The 18,227-nt window shown below is 40.7% G+C and overlaps 2 protein-coding genes across 2 annotated transcripts in view; one reads left to right on the top strand and one right to left on the bottom strand.

Annotated features, from left to right (window-relative positions):
* Window positions 1–217: 217 nt before the first annotated feature.
* bri3 (brain protein I3) lies at window positions 218–6,846 on the top strand. The gene is made up of 3 exons (XM_061712211.1): window positions 218–778; window positions 2,763–2,874; window positions 5,520–6,846. Exons 1-3 carry the CDS (start codon window positions 637–639, stop codon window positions 5,650–5,652), a joined length of 387 nt encoding a protein of 128 aa, XP_061568195.1. The 5' UTR covers window positions 218–636; the 3' UTR covers window positions 5,653–6,846.
* A 503-nt stretch (window positions 6,847–7,349) lies between these two features.
* LOC133421629 (brain-specific angiogenesis inhibitor 1-associated protein 2-like protein 1) overlaps window positions 7,350–18,227 on the bottom strand; it is a 34,827-nt gene continuing 23,949 nt past the window's right edge. Inside the window, exons 7-14 of the mRNA XM_061711305.1 lie at window positions 17,358–17,510; window positions 16,900–17,055; window positions 16,338–16,449; window positions 15,490–15,706; window positions 12,904–12,966; window positions 11,917–12,139; window positions 8,216–8,262; window positions 7,350–8,124 (exon numbers count right to left, since the gene is read on the bottom strand). Of these exons, the coding sequence (XP_061567289.1) occupies window positions 8,052–8,124; window positions 8,216–8,262; window positions 11,917–12,139; window positions 12,904–12,966; window positions 15,490–15,706; window positions 16,338–16,449; window positions 16,900–17,055; window positions 17,358–17,510 (1,044 nt within the window). The 3' untranslated portion in view covers window positions 7,350–8,051. The remainder of the gene's footprint in view (window positions 8,125–8,215; window positions 8,263–11,916; window positions 12,140–12,903; window positions 12,967–15,489; window positions 15,707–16,337; window positions 16,450–16,899; window positions 17,056–17,357; window positions 17,511–18,227) is intronic.

Below are 18,227 nucleotides of genomic sequence, written 5' to 3'. Positions count from 1 at the left end.
AGGCTGATTTATGGTTCCGCGTTAAATCGACGCAGAGCTTACGGCGTAGGGTGCGCGTCGCCGCGTAAACTACGCCGTACCCTGCGTCGATTTAACGCGGAACCATAATTCAGGCTTGAGGCGCAGCTGTTTTGTTGTCATGTACTGTCTCTTTAACAAGCCCTTCGCGGCGCATGCGCGCTGAGGCGCTACGGCAGCTCGTCACATGATTGTTCTCTTGTGACAGACGAGCTGGAGCAGACCTGGACCAGGACTGGTTCAGACCACACTAGATAGGAAAAGCCTTCTGGCTTCCAGGGTGAGTTTTGCACTCTTGCCATGGTCGGGGCTTGTTGTTCTGCTGCTACAGGACCAACTTTAAGGATCGACATGGAGTCGAGTTAACTCACATCCCCCCGTGTGAAAACTAGTGAACCCTGGGCTTGTTGCTGCCGGACAGAGTCGGCGCATGGAGAGCGACGAAAGTTTCGTTTTTGGCGCAGCGTGTTTTCTCTCCGTTTCCCCGCTACTGCGTGTCTGCCAGCATCGCACAGCTTTATCCGGGCGACCCAGCAGCTAAAGTAGCCCGAGTTGAGTGTCTGACCCACTTGTGTTTGTGAAGACTCCCCGCCAGAGGACACGCTCCTCTGCAGAGACATGGTGGACAGCAAGCCCCTGCTCCAGGACAGACCCCCGGCGTACCATGCCGTCCCGGGGGCGTACGAGTACGGCCCGCAGCAGCACGGCTACGGGGCCATCCCGGCGGCCCCGCCGCCCTACCAGCACCCCGCCGGCCCAGGTACGAGCTCCGCCCGCGGCCCCGGGCCCCGGGTGACACACGGCCCGATACTCAAGCTTAAAGTTAACAATGCAAGGGGGACGGGAGGATTCATGCCGGCCCAATTCCGTATGTGTTAAATGAAAGTTAGTTGAGGCTTTATTTCAGTCCCACACATACTTTAAACGACACAAGAATAGTTTCGTTTTACCAGTTTTTCCTATTTGACGCATGCGCAATATGAGTCAAGTGGTTAATCACTTTTATCACCATTATTAATAATAATAATAATCATCGTCATCATCATCATAATTAGTAGTAGTAGTAGTGTTTATTTCGAATATGAATCATATTAAAAAAAGAAAGAAATAAGACAATCGTCTATGAGACATAACATACAGTTAGTACATACACAGTGAGTACATATTCGAAAGGGGGGTGAGAAGAAGTAAAACTTATAAACTACTAAATATGACTAGCTATTATATGCAATGTGTGCGACATAACATTATGCAAACATAATATTGCCTATACACAATAATTACACACACACACACACACACTTAATTAATATTAATAATAATTAATTAATCAATAACAACAAGAAACGCGGTGTAAGCCAGACAGGAAGGCTGGAAAAAAAACCTTACAAATAAATAAATAGTAACTCCGCTTTCAGATGGCACAGTTACAGTGTCTCAAATCAGCTGATTTCATTTTTTTTTCTTTTAAGGTAAGGTAGTTTAGTTTATTTGCCCATAAAAATATACAGCCGTTTTAAAAGTAAAGACAACAGTATGTAGAAAAAAAAAAGGAAATACAATATAACAGAAAATGTGCCGGAGGAACCACAAAAACCCATAAGGGCTTGTCGAGTGGTTCCTCCTATAACTAAACAAAACAATATCTACAGAAATATGTAAAACATAGGACAACTAAGGAAAATAAGCTAAATTACTAGAAAACAAAAACAGGAATCTAATGGGGGTGAGCAGAGAGGGAACTGGAAATTAATGGTTAAGCTTTGCTAACTTGGGCTAGCAAAAATGTTGTGATTTGTTTTTTGAAATTATTTGTACTCGAGCATTGTCTAATATGGTGTGGTAAGGTGTTCCAATAAAGAGGACCTCTGAATCTAAGTGAAAATTGGGAAAAAGTAGACCTGAAAAGGGTGGGATAAGGTAGACTTTATTCATCCCCGAGGGGAAATTCATTTGTCACAGCAGCACGACACAGAATAGAGAGGAATAATAAATAAATTACATTAAAAACATAGAAAGACTGTACTCTGCTTGCTGGATTAAAAAAACGCTCAGTCAAAAAACAAAACAAAACGAGGATATTGAATGTTTGTGTTGTATTTTGACATTGTGTTGGAACTTCCAACTTTTGGCCCTTGGGCTTGAGCCACACATTTGTTTTATGGTGAAGCAGCAATCACCTGACTTTGATTGCGCAAGTGCAGCTTACACACAGGAAGTCAGCGTGTCCTGAAATTACCTCACATTTCTTGTATGTGCATGACATTTCCTGTTTGCTCAGCTTTGATCCTTCTCAGTACATTCAGTCTCCACCGGAGCAGGTGTATGAGCTGCTGTTTCTCTCAGTTTCAGTCTCTTCACAGGGAGGTTTCATGGTTAGGAAAAAGATATAGGTGGTAATTTCTAGAAATGCTGACATGATTAAGGTATCAAAGTTCACTTGTAGTACACAAACAAGGCAAGTGGTCAGAAATGTTAGTGTCGGTGAGAGTCATGATCCTGTGCTTTCCCCTGGGGTTTCACACTCACCATCATTTATTACTCATAACTAATTCTTTGACTCTGCTGTTTATTGTAACTTTCTCATCATTGTTCCCTCTAAGCTCTGCTTTTGAAATTGATGATTTTGTGGTATTGCAGTGTCACAGTTCCCATTTGTTCCACCACCCCTTGCACAAATCAGTAAGTTATGAAATTATGACACGTCGTCTTTCTCTTCTTTTTTTTTCCCCCCTCATCCACAGGATATCCATCAGCCCAAATGGGCCCTGCTGTTTCCCAGCCCCAGGCCTACAGTGGGACTTATGCCATCATCCAGCCCTCTGTAGTGGTGGTGGGAGGCTGCCCTGCTTGCAGGTGAGGACACACACCCACACACATATACTTTATTTAATAACGCTTTGATATTAACATGTGGCTGACTGCATCGCAGAGTTGTAGCTTAGCAACAACGGAGGTGATGAGGTCACAGGCAGATGACGCAGGTGTGCCCTCTTGATTGACAAAAGGGACCACTACAGAAATAACCATCTGTCTGCCCGTACGCTTTGAAGTCTGAATGGAGACGTGTTTGAGTCTGGAGAACCTGGAGAAAACCCAGACAAGCACGGGGGGGGGACAGGTGATCAGACAGGATGATAGTAAACAACTTTTCTGTTGCCATGGTTATGTGTCAGAAAGTGCCAGCAAGAATTCCTAAAGCAACTAACCAGTAGGGATGGGCGGTATGGACTAAAAAAATGTATCACAATAATTTCTGGCATTTATCCCGATAACGATAAAAATGATGATAAAAAAAATACCAATTCAACTCCACCTTTTTAACTATAAATCTATCTCGCTCTCAGATCCGCCATGTTTGTTACACAAAAACGTCATCAACGGGAATTTATACTTCTTTCTTTCTTTCTTTCTTTCTTTCTTTCTTTCTTTCTTTCTTTCTTTCTTTCTTTCTTTCTTTCTTTCTTTCTTTCTTTCTGGCTCCTTTCTTTCTTTCTTTCTTTCTTTCTGGCTTCTTTCTTTCTTTCTGGCTCCTTTCTTTCTTTCTTTCTTTCTTTCTTTCTTTCTGGCTTCTTTCTTTCTCCTTTCTTTCTTTCTTTCTTTCTTTCTTTCTTTCTTTCTTTCTTTCTTTCTTTCTTTCTTTCTTTCTTTCTTTCTTTCTCCTTTCTTTCTTTCTTTCTGGCTCCTTTCTTTCTTTCTTTCTGGCTCCTTTCTTTCTTTCTTCCTTCACGTACATAACGCAGAACCATAAATTCGACTTTACACAAAAACATCATCAACGGGAATGTATCGTTTTTACCGTGAGATGACAAATTCTTACCGTGGGGAATTTTTTTGACGGTATATCGTGAGCGGTAAAATATCGCCCATTCCTACTAACCAGTGTAGAGAAAATGTTTGAAAAGTCAGAAATACCACAGAGAAGCTCAGTGATTACAAAGAAAAACCCGGCGCTGAATTTTAGGACTGGTGTTTCTAGATTGTTGCCATCCTGTATATCTGTCGTCACTCCTCTATGGCCACTGTCAGGAAATATGAGATAATCAGGTATGATTTGTAGTGTCAGAGTTTAACATTGTGCTTGCTGTGGTGAGTCAACGCCCTTTCAGTCAGTTGACAGAAGTTCAGACATGTGACGGTGGCTGTGGGACGCGGTTCACAGAAATGTCAGTTTGAGTGAATAGTTCCTTGATTCCCCTGGAACAATAACACATGCTGTTCATCATTATCTGGAATTACAACTGTGACGGTTTTCATTTTTTAAACACTTTAGGGGAAATTTTTTTTTCTTCTAACTAAAATTGCTTGAGAAGTTTAATATAGACGGCTTTTTTTGGGGGTGAAACTATGTTGACTCAACTCAACGATAAGCTCAAACTGCAACAAGACTTCTCTTTTCTACAAACATCCGCTGAACAAATGCTGAATTAGCTTTAGTTTACCGCGGTCACGCAGTAACTACTGTATATAGCAGCTTTCTCTCTCTCTTTTTCCCTTATGGGGCCTTTGGGTTTGGGTTTTTATTTTCCTCACAACAGAGACTTGTTATCAGCCCCGTGTTTGTAAAAGTGGAACAGATGTGCTCGCTGCCAGGCTCTGTGATAACAGTGGAGCACCGGCTCTCTTTATTTCATTCGCCTACAGTATGTAAAACACTGAGGAGAATTTGGACTTGTTGGCACAGCTTCAGTCAGAATTTGCATCGTGGCCATGTTGTTGGAGTCTGTGACGGTCCCTGGCACCGGTGAGCAAATATGTTGAGCAAAAGCAAACACTTGTAGAGATGCATGGCACTGCAACAACAGACCACCTCATGCAGTTTATGTGCTGAAAAAATATTAATGTGGTTTAAGTCAGTTCAGCGTTGGAGAAGAGTATAATAAGAGTGTGGGGGCTGGGGCTGGATCACTTCCTCACCTGACAGTTAATTGGTCACTTGTTCAGGAGATACTTGTTACACATTTACATTCTTTTTTTTCTGTTTTCTTTAAAATTTTATTATTTCTTTGAAAATAATTTTACAATAAAAATTAACAACCACAATATCAAAACTCTTTTGGAGCACTTTTAAGTCACAGACAGTTTAGATGCTCAGAAACAGTCTTTAATGTCTAGTGAGTCCACTCTTGAAGATACAGTATGAGAGGCAAATATCTTATCTCACTGGTCATCTGCTTGGGACTTAAAGGACAGCTGCTGACATTTTCACATTTTTTATCCCCTGACCTAAGCTCAATTTTAGATCAAGGCCAAGAGAAGTTGAAAGTAAAGCTATCGTTCTCTTTTTCCCTTCACAATGCATTCAGCGCAAACGCATTCAGAGAAAATCATTTTTTACTTTTTTTATTAATGTTGCATTGATCTATGTTGCATGTACGTCATCAAAATCAATTTAGGCTTTCTGTTTCATGTGAATCTGACAGTATATTTGCTCAAAATCTACAGTATATCCATCCCCTTGCCCCTTACTTAGGCCTTGTGCTTCTTCTCGTGTGTTGTAGAGTGGGTGTCCTGGAGGACGACTTCACCTGTCTGGGGATCCTGTGTGCCATCTTCTTCTTCCCCCTGGGAATCCTCTTCTGCTTGGCGCTGCGTCAGAGACGGTGCCCCAACTGTGGCGCCACCTTCGGCTAGAGGGACCAAACAGCAGCTCTGTCATGCGCTTTTACCCCCCACCCGTACACAGCCACAGCCACACACACATAATCCTGCGTTTTATGTACAGCAAATGTATAACAAATGATCTAGATATTACTATGAATTATGATGCAAATTTGAAATCTATTTTCATGTAGAAGTTGAGGATTTGTTTTGAACACGAGTGTCCAGCTGTTGTCAGTGCCTTCACTTCATGCTGAATGATCTTCAGACTTCATCAGTTGGGATTTCTTCTGTAAATTTAGCTCACTCACTCGCTCAAGGATCCGAGGAGAGCCCTTTATGCTTTGTGGAGTCAGAGTTAACTGAGGCACTTTTAGTCATTTTTGCCTGAGGTTTTCTTTTTTTTTTTTTATAAATATTTGCTAGCACATCTAGCTTTTAGTTAAGATTGTGTTTGGTATTATTGTACTCTGAGATCACATAACTGGTTTTTTTTTCTTTTTAAAAAGAGGCAGAACATTTTTTCTTATAGATGTTCTTGTTCTCTTTTTTTTTTTTGGTCTTTTTTTCCCCTAAAAGATAATATTGTGGAAAGGGGGAAAAAAACCCATCTTGGACATTAACTGATTCAGCTGAGAAAGTGGATTGTTCGACAAAGCGTTTTGTCTTTGTCGATATCATGTTTTTGGGGCCATATTTGCACCGACCGTTTGTCTGATGACTTTTCTGCTGGGTTGTGCTCTTCCAGGGCCACGCAGACCTCAGGTATATACAATCTGAAATGCCCTCGACTTTATGACCTCACTGATGGACTTTGGGAGGACTGTTGTGTTGAAGCACAGCCTCTTTAATGTGTGGTCTTTCTAACGTCAAGGAAGCATGCTGGGTCAAAGTTGAAATCTCTTGATAATGTGTAAAATATTTCGATTGTCATCTTAGTACTCTACTCTGACAAGTCAACTTTCCCGATTCCTCCCAACCAGACAATCAACCGAATGTCTTTGTCCTCATGTCTGCAGTAGCTCCATGTCTGTGTCTTCCACCTCAGCAGGATGTTATACATCCGTCTATGGCAGGAGAAAAGGATTTAACGGGGTAGGAAGGATTTAATAGGAAAAATATCTATATCTTGCTTTAGAAACCACACTACGCACGCTCTTATGATTGAAGTTCTTACTTTTTATATATATATATATGACTTACTGTAATTAAAATTGATGCCACTTATATTTGAGTTCTTGTATTTTTTTTTCACAAATGAACCTTGTTTGTAAACTTCAAACAAATTAAAGCCACAGTAGCAATGCCACTTGTCCCGTTAGAGGTGCACTTTTAAGTGTGATTTATGGTTTTACGGGGAACCTCATGTCGTGACCTCCAACGTAGCCTGACATGTACCAGAAATGCAACTAGGCCTTGGTTGCATTCACTGTCGTCATGTCTGGGCCACATAAAGATAGATCAGTACCTCAAACTACAGCAGTGCCACCTCGCATTTGGTGGCGTTTGTAACTGTGAATGTTTGAACAGCAACATAGCTCCTGTACATGGGCTACATTGAACCATAAATCAGCCTTAATGCGATGGCCCACAACCTTTGATGTGCTGCTCCAGGTGAGTAGAAGTGATATTACTACATAAAGTGGCTTTAATGCATGAGTGACACTTGAACTACTCTGGTATAACAAACTTGACCACAAACTGAAGAAATAAATCTTTATTTCCATACACCAAATTCTATCAAGGGTGTGATGATGGCCAAAGACAAAATGTGTACATGTGGTCTTGCCATTAGTAAAGGTACAAGCAGAAATCACTGTAAATGTTGAGGTGGAGAAGGCAACAGGTAAAATATTTTACAGTAAGCATGTATGCATCATTAAGGCAGAAGTGTGTCCACATTACAAAAAGTTTACATTGTAAAACAACTTAGGTCCTGCTGCACAAACGTAATGGTCAGAAGACAAATGCACTTCTTTACCTCTTCTTTACTCTTTCGTTAGAGTAGAAACATGAAAAAGGACTTAAAGGTGAAATGCGAAGGTCCTCCACAGTACTGTCCTATGGTCTCTAACGATTTCTGACAAACAGCATAAATACACTACAGTATTTTCTTTGACCATATTTATTGATCCATATCTTAAGTGCAGTTAAAACTGTGGTAATTTAAATGTCACTACCACAGACAGATGGACTAAAATATATATAAAAAATACATGTCATAAATATGAGCGTCTGTTAAGTAAATAAAATTGTCCCAAAATACTTTTATCAGTTTGTAGCCGTTAGGGGATCACAGATTCAAATGGCTTTTTTTCTTTTCCTCAACACTGGCCTGCGAGCAGCAGATGGACGATAAGAGCAGAGGCTGAACTGCACGGCCTGAGCAGGTGACGCAGGAAACGTGACAGGACTGACGATGCAGACACACATCAGATGACTGGACCAGAGCGATCATTAGTGACGGTTGGGCGTAGCCTGACTGTGGCAAATGGGTTCCCGCCGCTGTAAAAATGAGAAGATGATTAATGCATGTTGGAGAGGGATGGGGAGAAAGAAAAAGAAAGAAGTTGCTCTACTTTTATTTGTCACTTACGCAAGGTAAGCAGGTGAAGGTCTTGAGGTGCCATTAGACTGAGCCACCTGTGGAGAAAGTAGACATGCTCATCACAACAGTCATGAATGCACTGGAAAAGTTACCCAACTCACACAGACCATTACAGAATTAGACAGGGTGAATGAAAGGATTTGTCCCCCAGCATGGAAAACACTTTACTGCGTCATGTCACAAGACAACGTAGAAACTGGAGCTTCTGGAAATTCAAGTCTGTTTCACAGTCAACCATGGAAACTTTTAAAGTTATAATTAGCTTAAAATAGTTTCTGTTCCAACTATATATACATACATACACACATACATACATACATACATACATACACACACACACACACACACACACACACACACACACACACATATATACTTTTTAAATACATTCATTCAATTCAATAATGATTGTTGAAATTATACCTAAGAAAACTCAATCACTGCTTTTTTTACCCCCAGTTCATCACAAACCATCCCACCTTTTTTAAGATTTAGTTTGTTTTACAAATCATGTGGGAATTATGTATATACAATTGAAAAAACTTAAATGTAAAAAAGAGAAAACTGAGGGGAAGCATATGGCAAAGAAAGAATGCTCGCCTACACCCAAATAAAAAAAAGGGAATACACTTGTCTCCAGTCCGGCCCTCAAATGCCAGTAGACAAGAAAAACACTAGCTTCACTCTGAACTATCATTTTAACTCTAACCAGCTTATCATAAACACAAATAATTAATTCATTTTGCACAGAGTAGATCAGCCTGGATACATGAACCTATCAGCCAGCAACATGCAGTACCCCAGGTTCTCCACAAGAGGCCAGGAGTTGATAAGAGTATTTCACATCTGTCCCAAATGTCAGTTCTCACTGGGTCCCAACAGTTTTAAAACATCTAACAGGTATTTGGACCTCAGATTAGGCATATTGGTTAAAACTGCAAATGCAAGCATTTTCTAAGTCTGCTTGTTTTGCTCTGCTATACTTTTCATACTACCAGGAAGAAATGTATTTATTTTTTTAATTCTAATTTCCTCATCTTAAACTTCTTCCAGTTTGTTTGTGGATCTCTGCTTCTCGGATGTTTCTCTTTCTCCCTCTGTACCATCAATATTCATTTCTTTCACCTATCTTAACCCTCAGACAAAGCACCAAACCAGTGAGGGTGCATTGTTTCCCTCGTGGTGAGCATTCCTGGGCAACCCCCCCCTCCCGCCTGTATCAAGGGTTGTGAAAAGGTTTGTGCTGATGTCGTTTTCATATCAGCTTTATGACAACAAGCAAGTGAAAGAATGTGGAAATAGCACTCTGGATTAACGCCTCTCATTTCAACAGAATTACCAACCAATGATAAAACAACAGAGATAAAAGGAAGAGACAACACATACCAGGTACATAAAAGACAAATTGCCCTTATTTATGCTACATTAATTACTTGGAAAGTACATTAAATCATGTCATGAAAAACACTGACACTACTGGGACAATTAGCCGCCCAGCACACCCAGCACACGCTCACAACAACCGCCCACATGCAAACTTCCCTGAAAACAATCCAGGGCATTATAATCCACTGTAGTGATAGAGGTCTTTTTCCCACACAAGTCTATTCTGGGATCAGTTTCAGTCAATAAGAAGGAATAAACTTTTCTCTGAAGTGACCCTTATTATTCTGCAAGTGAAGGAATGTAGAGTGTGAGATAAATGTAGGATGGTGGATAGATAAGTGTTCTGATCTTGAGATATATACATATCAATAATGTCAGACTGAAGGTTCAGTGGTACAGAAGGAAGAAGGTATTGTTTACAACTGAATTGAAATACCACCATGATGCCAGTCAGTCAGGGAAACGTGTCAGATGTAGACCGACAGGCCCAGGTGCTGCAAGTCCCCGGAACAAATAATGAATACAGGCAAGGAAGAGGAAAATATCTCCATTTGCCATCTCATCGTTGCAACTCCACCTGGGTCAAATGTCACAAACTACCAGAATGCCCAAAGTTGCATTCATTCATGAATGTTAGGACGTGCTTTACATTTTGCACAAAGAAAAAAAAAATTAAAAAAACAAAAAAGAAATGTAACGTGAAAATACATTTGCATTAATTCCAAGAGCAGTTGCATGTGGAAAATGTATTTCATCGTCAAAAGTCTACAGCCAGTGTAAACAAGCACCATCAGTGTGATGTAGCACAGAGTTTATGGAGACGGGTGTAGAGGGTTTGTTAATATGGCCAGGTTCATTGATCCTGTTATAACACGACATGTTTACATTCATCTAGTACAGAATAACTAAAAAGCCTTCATAGAGGAAAGCCACAACTTTGCTTGTGACTTTGCATTTAATGCAAATTTAAGAAAATGTGTAAGGGAGGGAATTAAAGCTGCTGGAAGATGAGATGGCTGAAATAACATTACAGCATGTTGTCTAGCTCGGTGTTAATGGATTCAGGGTCTCATAAACAGCCTCAGCATGTCACAGGTTATTCCAACACCAACAATCATTTCAGCCCTACTCACTCTGTCCTGGGTCACCAAGTTTGAACACAGACAGTTTAGAGTAAACATGTTTTCTAATTATTTCAAGCTCAAAAAATAATTTTATTCAGTTTCCATCTAAGTTGGTGAGTCCTCTACACAGAAATAAGACATGCATTAACCTGGTTTCTCCTGTGTTCTCTTCATCTGTACTGGTATGCTTACTTAAGTGAAACTTAGCCAAGCATACCATATTAATAATATTCTCTTCTAAACCCGAGAAGATGTGCTTAGTGTTGAAAAAACAAAAAAACAAACCCCAACCTGAATACGACCGGATTACAATTTCCATGCCCGTCCCTCTCTGCTGTGCCGCCTGCTTCTTCAGCTCTTTCTTACACATGTGACCATCACTTTCTCACAGGTTAGTAACCACAGCAACTACAGAAACCGTTGTTAGACACTGGCTGGAACCTCTACCTGGCTCTGTCAGGAGATTTTCTCATTTTCCACACTCAGATTTTATTAATCACAGAAAGGGTAACACTGAAAGGGTAACAGATTTATTTTCTTGGCAATCATGTTTATTCCCACCAGACTTTCATATTTGTAGCAAATAGTCCCAAGAAAAATAAAACATTTAAGCTACCTGGTGTTGTAAGATGTTGAGTTTGTCACAAAATGTCACTTTATGTCACAAAATATGAGACAAAGCAATGCATTTTTTTGAAAGTCAGTAGTGGGCAACATTTCCCAGAATGAACACATGTCTTCTTGTTGGTCTAAAAACAGTACATGCTTCAAGTCCAAATAATTGATTTATTTTTTACTGTCAATGTCAGGTGACACAGAGTGTTTGGAGTGTGGTCAGGTTTCCAGGGTGGACATATTAAGCTCATATGACACCACCGACACACACACACACACACACACACACACACACACACACACACACACACACACACACACACACACACACACACGCGCATCATCAGCAGTCGAGATAACACTGCACAGCTGAGGTACTGAAGCTGCGCTGCAGCAGGTGTCGGATGCCAATCAGACGAGCAGAAAACAAAGTTTCCACAAAGGGGAAAACGGTCACTTTTTGAACTTGGAGATGATTTGTACAAACTCAACATATTAAACTATTAGAAAAAACCTGAAGTCAGATGAGTGCAAACAAACTGAATCTCCAGCCTACTGACTCACCGTGTTGTGATCAAATGAGGAGGCTGCAGAGGACGTGGGAGAATGCTGAGGATTATTTGTGGCGATGCTGCTGGAGGATGAAAAAGTGTTGTTTTTGATAGCTTTGCGCTGTGGGGTGTCACAGTAGTCAGCTGGGGGGAGAACCATGGTCGCATCATCCGTCTCTGAGTCCTGACGGTGCAGGTTGACCACACTTCTGCTGCGTAACGGAACTGTAGTCTCACTGACAGTGAACAGGAGGAAGAGACGGTGTAAGATCAGAGGAAATCATCCTGCTACTGTATTTCTTTCTTAGCAATGTGTCTTGAATTTAGGATTAATAATAGTTTAAGGTTAAACTTGAAGCTTATTTCACACACTTAAAGGGATTATGTCAATATTAGGGTTAAGGGATATTGATTAATGCGTCATACTATTTCCTCTTAAAGACAAAATCACAAGGATGTTGTGTCCCACAGCTTTGGTATAGTTTAAACTTTTCATTTCCGTGATTGGTGGTAGTTGGCAGGCAGCCTCTCTGTGGGAGGTACAGCACATATAATATAATAAATTAATCCAAGAGGGATTAGTCTCTTTGAAGAAAAGCCAGGAGTCAACTCCCCGAACCTTCTCTCTCTTTCATCAGCAATAAAATCCATTCATCAGCTAACAAGATCCTGTTTCCTGATATTTTGCTGGGCTTATTGGATGTGAAAAGTCCAATTTTAGAATAATTTTAAAGATTTGAGTGCTTCACAGAATAAATTATATAACACAAGTCTGAATCTTCATGACCAGCATTTAATATGTCATAAGACAAGGATCAGGGGGACTGAGGGAAGAGAGGGACAGCAGGAATCAAAAGTTGAGCAACAGGAGAGCCATAGGATTAGAAAGGTTATCACCTCAAAGGAGCACTGTAACTAGAGGAAACCCCGGCAACAATACAGGTCACTGCAACATGAAACCTGCTGTGTGTGTGCTAACTGGAATGTGGAGTCTCCTTACCTGTTGTTATTCACGAGAGGCTCGGTGAGAGCGCGACAGTAGGATGAGGGGAACCAGCCCCTCCTGAAACACAAAAACACTTGTAAAGTTAAGAATGGTTACAACTTTGCTGCCTAACTGCTCTCAATTTACAGCTTACGGTCAATTGAAAACATCAATGAGGAGCCTCTGTGCCTTTATGTGGTGGCCAGCTCCTTTTTGTTTTTCCTCCAAAACAATGACATATAACATCAACATATAGCATTGAAAAAGCTACACTCTTATACATTTCTCCGCCCTGATTATTCTTAGTAGTAAAGGTTATTTTCTTATTTATCTTAAGAGGCAAAGATGATCAAGATTTTGTAGTCAAAGTCTAAATAAATCGTTTGAGTAGAAACCAGACTAGAGTTTGCTTGCAAATTGAATAACTAAGAGCAGAGTTAATAAGTGAGTCAATGTCTTGGCTTCACTAAGAGAAATCATGCAACCATTTGTTTCTACCCACTCACAAACCAAAATAATCTTGACTTTATTATTGAGCTGAAAAACACAAGATGAAAAGTTTGTCAAAAGACAAGATGCTTGTTACAGGAAGGTTTCCTATTTATGTTGTATACAGATTCTTCTCACACTAGTTGACACATTTAGCTGGTTTGCACTGCCAGCTGCATCAGTTTCATGTGAACACGAGAGTTGTCTGCAGGGACACATGTGCATCAGATGCCAGCAAAGACTCGCCCAGATACACGTGAAAAGACAAAGGAGAGGGCGATTGACTTTTGTGCAGGTTGATGACAGCACCCAGTGCTCCTGCCTAAGTAACAGTCCTGGGCATTGCTCCCTCTACCAACCCCGGGAGGTCCTGCACTGAGCTCAGGTCTCCTCCTTAACCTGAGGAGTGAGCAGGCCGCATCTTTTCACCAGACAGGGTGGGGCTTCTCTGGCCGGACGTAGCGCGTGGAAGATTCACGTTATTCCGGCCAGATCCTCCCCACCCCATCTGGCGCCCTGGTTGGCCAGAGGGGGCATGTGTAGCCCAGGACTGTTGCATGTTTTTGTAAGGGAACACGGGGAGAACATGCAAACTGCACACAGAAAGGCCCTTTCGCCGACCCCACCCAGGGTGTGGGCACTGAAGTCATGGAAAGATCAGCATCCGCCAGTGTAAAAAGGGGCATGTTGGTATTTGAGTAAGTCTAGGTGTTACCAGGTGAGCTGCTGGGACACGCTGTTAAAGCTGATTTATGACAAAGAAAGAATAGAAAGCAAGAGATCCAAATGATCAAGAAAGGAAGACTACTGTATCTCATCAGATACATTGATGTGGTGACCATGAATTCAAATCTTTAAGTCTATGGGCATTATGATCGAGGGACAAAATAAGTCTTTAGTGTTATCATACTTTAAATTCAGTGAAAGTGGTTTTCCCTGCCAGCAGCTGAGAGCAACAGGAACAAAGTTTAACTTTGTAGCAGCCTCACTTTTGAGTGCAACTCAGAAATGGCTCCTTTTTGCCCTTGATCAGTTTTTCTGGGTTTATATTTGCCAGGTAATTTCCCTTGATAGCAATAAAGATCAAACCCATTGAATGATTAAAATTCAAACACACACTTCCACAGGCTACAGATCAAATCCTTGTTTAAAGTAAAGTAAAACATCAAAAGCATTGGGAAAGTGGGCTTGGTTGGGGCTGTGCCGTAAGGGGGAACATGTGCTATTCCCAACTTCTTTCACTTCCTCGCTCTGCTGCTCTACATCCCACCCTCAGGCAATCCTTTACTTTGATTTCTATATCAGTTTCATGCTCAGCCAACATTAACAAGCCAAAAATCATGATAAATGGACGTGGTCAGTCTAATATGACTTAAGATCATATATCCAGAGACAGTGGTGCAGTCCAACTCTTACTTACTGATAAGGAGGAACCTGACAAAGTGCTTCAGATAACTGATGATGAGTACATGATCAGGCTGGAGGTCATACTAGCAAATTCAAAACATACAGTAAAAATGATGTCTTATTTATGCTCACCATTTGGGTGATAACTGAATGGAGTTTAACTAGTCTCAAAAGATGGACAAGGAAATCAAAGCCACATGAAGAAACACAAAAGAGTACATGCGGTGTCCCTCATGTTCACAACAGATCAACACTCAGTGGGTGAACTGTTGACTATTCACTGCACAATCGTGCAGTAATTGGTCAATTTCCCAGATGCAGTGTACGTCTAAAATGATTACAAAGAAACAGTAGTTTGATTAAAGTCTTTCTTGGAAATGTGATGACATCTGTAAAGAAGATGGAGATGAAAAAACAAACAAAAAGAACAAAAGTGAAACAGCCTAGGCAAAGAAGATGAAAAGCCAGTTGATGTCTTTGTCTCCCAAGTGTGTTGAGAAGCTGCAAGGTCATTAGGAAGGTTATGTACATGCCTGTCACAACCACACGTGCACACCACATTTATTGTTGTAACGAAGGCATGCTGCCTCATGAGCAGGCCTTTATGCTCCTGGAAAGTGTTCTGAATGCTTGTGCATATCTTTTGGGACTAATCAAATGTCTTAATGTAGTTGATCGTATTACATATGTATTTTAATAACTCACTTTTTATTTTTCTCCAATTCGCCGTACATCCATCCATCCTTCTCATCAGGGATAAGTAGGAAAATGATGTCTTGCTCGTCAAAGCTGAGCAGTGTGTTGTTATTGCCAGCGGTGTGGGGGAAGATGGTGCGCACACGAGGCCTCTTCACCATGTTGTTGAGGCCTGTAGCGACAGACACAGACCTGGCGAGATTGTTCTCCTCACTGTTCCCATGGTCTGGAGAGGGAAGCAAAGATAAACTGGGATACTAACAAAGAGATAAAAAGCACTACAAGTTTAAGTCAAGCTATTATGGCTGTATGGCCTATTTCAGACATCTTAGTGCTTTAATAAATCTGATGTTAGTCAACTTGTCAGTGTCCGCTCTGCACTTTTCCTTAACAACTTGCATATAATATGAGCTCAACTAGTCTGCAAAGCATCAACTTAACACGTCACTATATTTAATTTTGAACGACAAATGAGAGGTCATGACGGCCCACAGAAAAGTAAGTAGATCACCAGAGTTAGCTCTATCCACACTTTCTTTTTGAAGCTTTTTGCTGGTACAAAATTGCACCCTATCAGTAGTGGTTGATATTGTTCAGTCTGATGTATGCAACAGAGATCCTGATTGGAACATCTATTGGTAGTCCTTCAAAACAACAAATAAGTGATGTTATAATCCCAGCTAGGCAGGACTAAGTCATTCCCTTTTCAGCAACCCCCCCACCCCAAAAAAACTAAAGAAAAAAAAAAAAACAATTCTTTAATTACACTGCCTGCACTGAAAAAGACACATTTGAGTTCACAGCAGCAGAGACAAAGGTGATAATGATGACAAACGACATGTTAAATGTCACAATACCTGAGATGTTGTTGGTAAAAGTGGTTACAGTGGCGTTGTTGTCCTGGGTGAACATATTCGCCAGAGGACTGATATGAGCCTTCACAGGGGGAGCCGGGGGAGCAGACATGTTCTGTCACAGAAAATACTAAACATTAACATTTACAATCTGGCATCTATAAAAGTAAAGTAAAACCATTACAATACCTGAATATAACAACTGTAATCTACATCCTCAAAGCTAAACCCCACTGACATTATATTGCACTTGGAAAATAGAAAATCTACATTGCACCTACAGTATATACAATCCACATTAAAATGATCACTCATACTGTTAATGGACAAATCATTATTATCTCTTTAATTTCAGCCTTCATGTCTCCATATAACACATGTATTAGGACTTCTCTCCTCATTGATATGAAACCTAGTAAGAGCTTGAATTAATACATTTCCATCACCTATTGAGGAGATACTGTTTCCTGTTACAGCATACATGGAAGAAAATGTATTCAGCACAGCACCACACAATATATATTACAAAACGACTTTGATTGCCCCCTTATCCCTTCAGTCATACCACGCTGTGTCGTGATGGGGAGGGGGAAGGCAGTGGTGTGATGGAAACTGGCGTACGCAACCCTTCAATCATGGACAAAACACTCTCAGGCATGTTGGTGGCATCGATGCACTGGTCCTGCCAGCTACTCAGCTTCGCCGTCAGAATATCTCGAGCCTATTCAGGAGCCGTGGAAATAAGATATTAAAAGAAAACACGAGTTATCTGCTGAAACTGTGCAAATACTTCTGTCACTATGGTAACGTAATAAATTGTGGCTGCTGAGATTGTGGGCTTTGGGTTGAATTGTTCTGGACTATGCTATGAGATAAAAAAAAAAAGATCATGTTCAAGATATAACAAAGAAGTAATCTTATGTAAATATGGCTTTTTACCCGAAGAACAAACTGGCCAGAAACGGTGTTCTATCAAACGTGTTGCTTTATTTCAAAATAATGAGGGTAAGGTGTGTTTTGTACCTTATCATGGAAGGAGGCAAAGTGATAGGTTAACACGCAGTGTTTATCCACAAGGAAACAGAAGCGTCTCTTCTCCTCCAGCAGAGCTTCTTTACAGCCGTCCGCAATGAACAACTGCATGTCCATCGTTCGGCTCGTCAGTGTTTCCAGGCACTGCCAACATACATGCACGTAAAACGATAATGCGGTTATTTTGTTGCTTCAGTTATACGTGCATATCTATGCACCCGTGAAAAAGCACATGTGTATTTTATTTGACAGGAATCAACAGGTTTCACTTTAGTCCAGCGCTGCTCTAGAAACTCCCATCAGATAGTCTTATCAGGTCATACACATGGTTTGCAGCCACCAAAACCCTTTCAGTGTTGATATATCCACAAATCCAACAAGGAAGGATTACATGAAAGGAGAAGGTCTTTCCTGAAATCCTAATCTCTCTCGTGCAGGGCAACAGCAATAGTTAGTTTATAGTTTGCTATAATGAGAGATCGGTCAGCATGTAGTGTTTAGAGAAAGCAAAGAGCTGATTTACAACAGCAGCTTGGGATAATAAAAGGCTGCGAGGACACCATTAGTATCCTCGGTGTACGCACGTTAGTGAATGCAACAAAGTCTTTTTCTTTGATATCTTATTTAGATTTTTTTTGTTCGGGAAGGATAAGGATAAATAGAATAAAAGACAAATTATTATTGTAATTTGCTTCCATATTAAATGGAGGCATCGCATAAAAAAACAACAGAGGAATGGTTGCAGAAAAGGCAGAAGCCATTATATTAACCTACTACTGATGTACTGTAGTGGGTGGAGTAATTATTACCAAGCAAAGGTGCTTCATCTCCAGGATGGAATGATGGATTTAAATTTACATG

Source organism: Cololabis saira, chromosome 21 (genome assembly GCF_033807715.1).
Source record: "Cololabis saira isolate AMF1-May2022 chromosome 21, fColSai1.1, whole genome shotgun sequence".
NCBI lineage: Eukaryota > Metazoa > Chordata > Actinopteri > Beloniformes > Belonidae > Cololabis > Cololabis saira.
The sequence above is the reverse complement of the archived record's forward strand: the minus strand, read 5'-3'. Positions and strand labels throughout refer to the sequence as shown.

Excerpts from the sequence above, each read along its gene's own strand:
- bri3 (XM_061712211.1), top strand. The coding sequence starts at position 637 with ATGGTGGACAGCAAGCCCCTGCTCCAGGACAGACCCCCGGCGTACCAT. Across the intron at positions 779-2,762 it reads CCAGCACCCCGCCGGCCCAG|GATATCCATCAGCCCAAATG; the intron begins GTACGAGCTCCG and ends CCTCATCCACAG. Across the intron at positions 2,875-5,519 it reads GGAGGCTGCCCTGCTTGCAG|AGTGGGTGTCCTGGAGGACG; the intron begins GTGAGGACACAC and ends CGTGTGTTGTAG.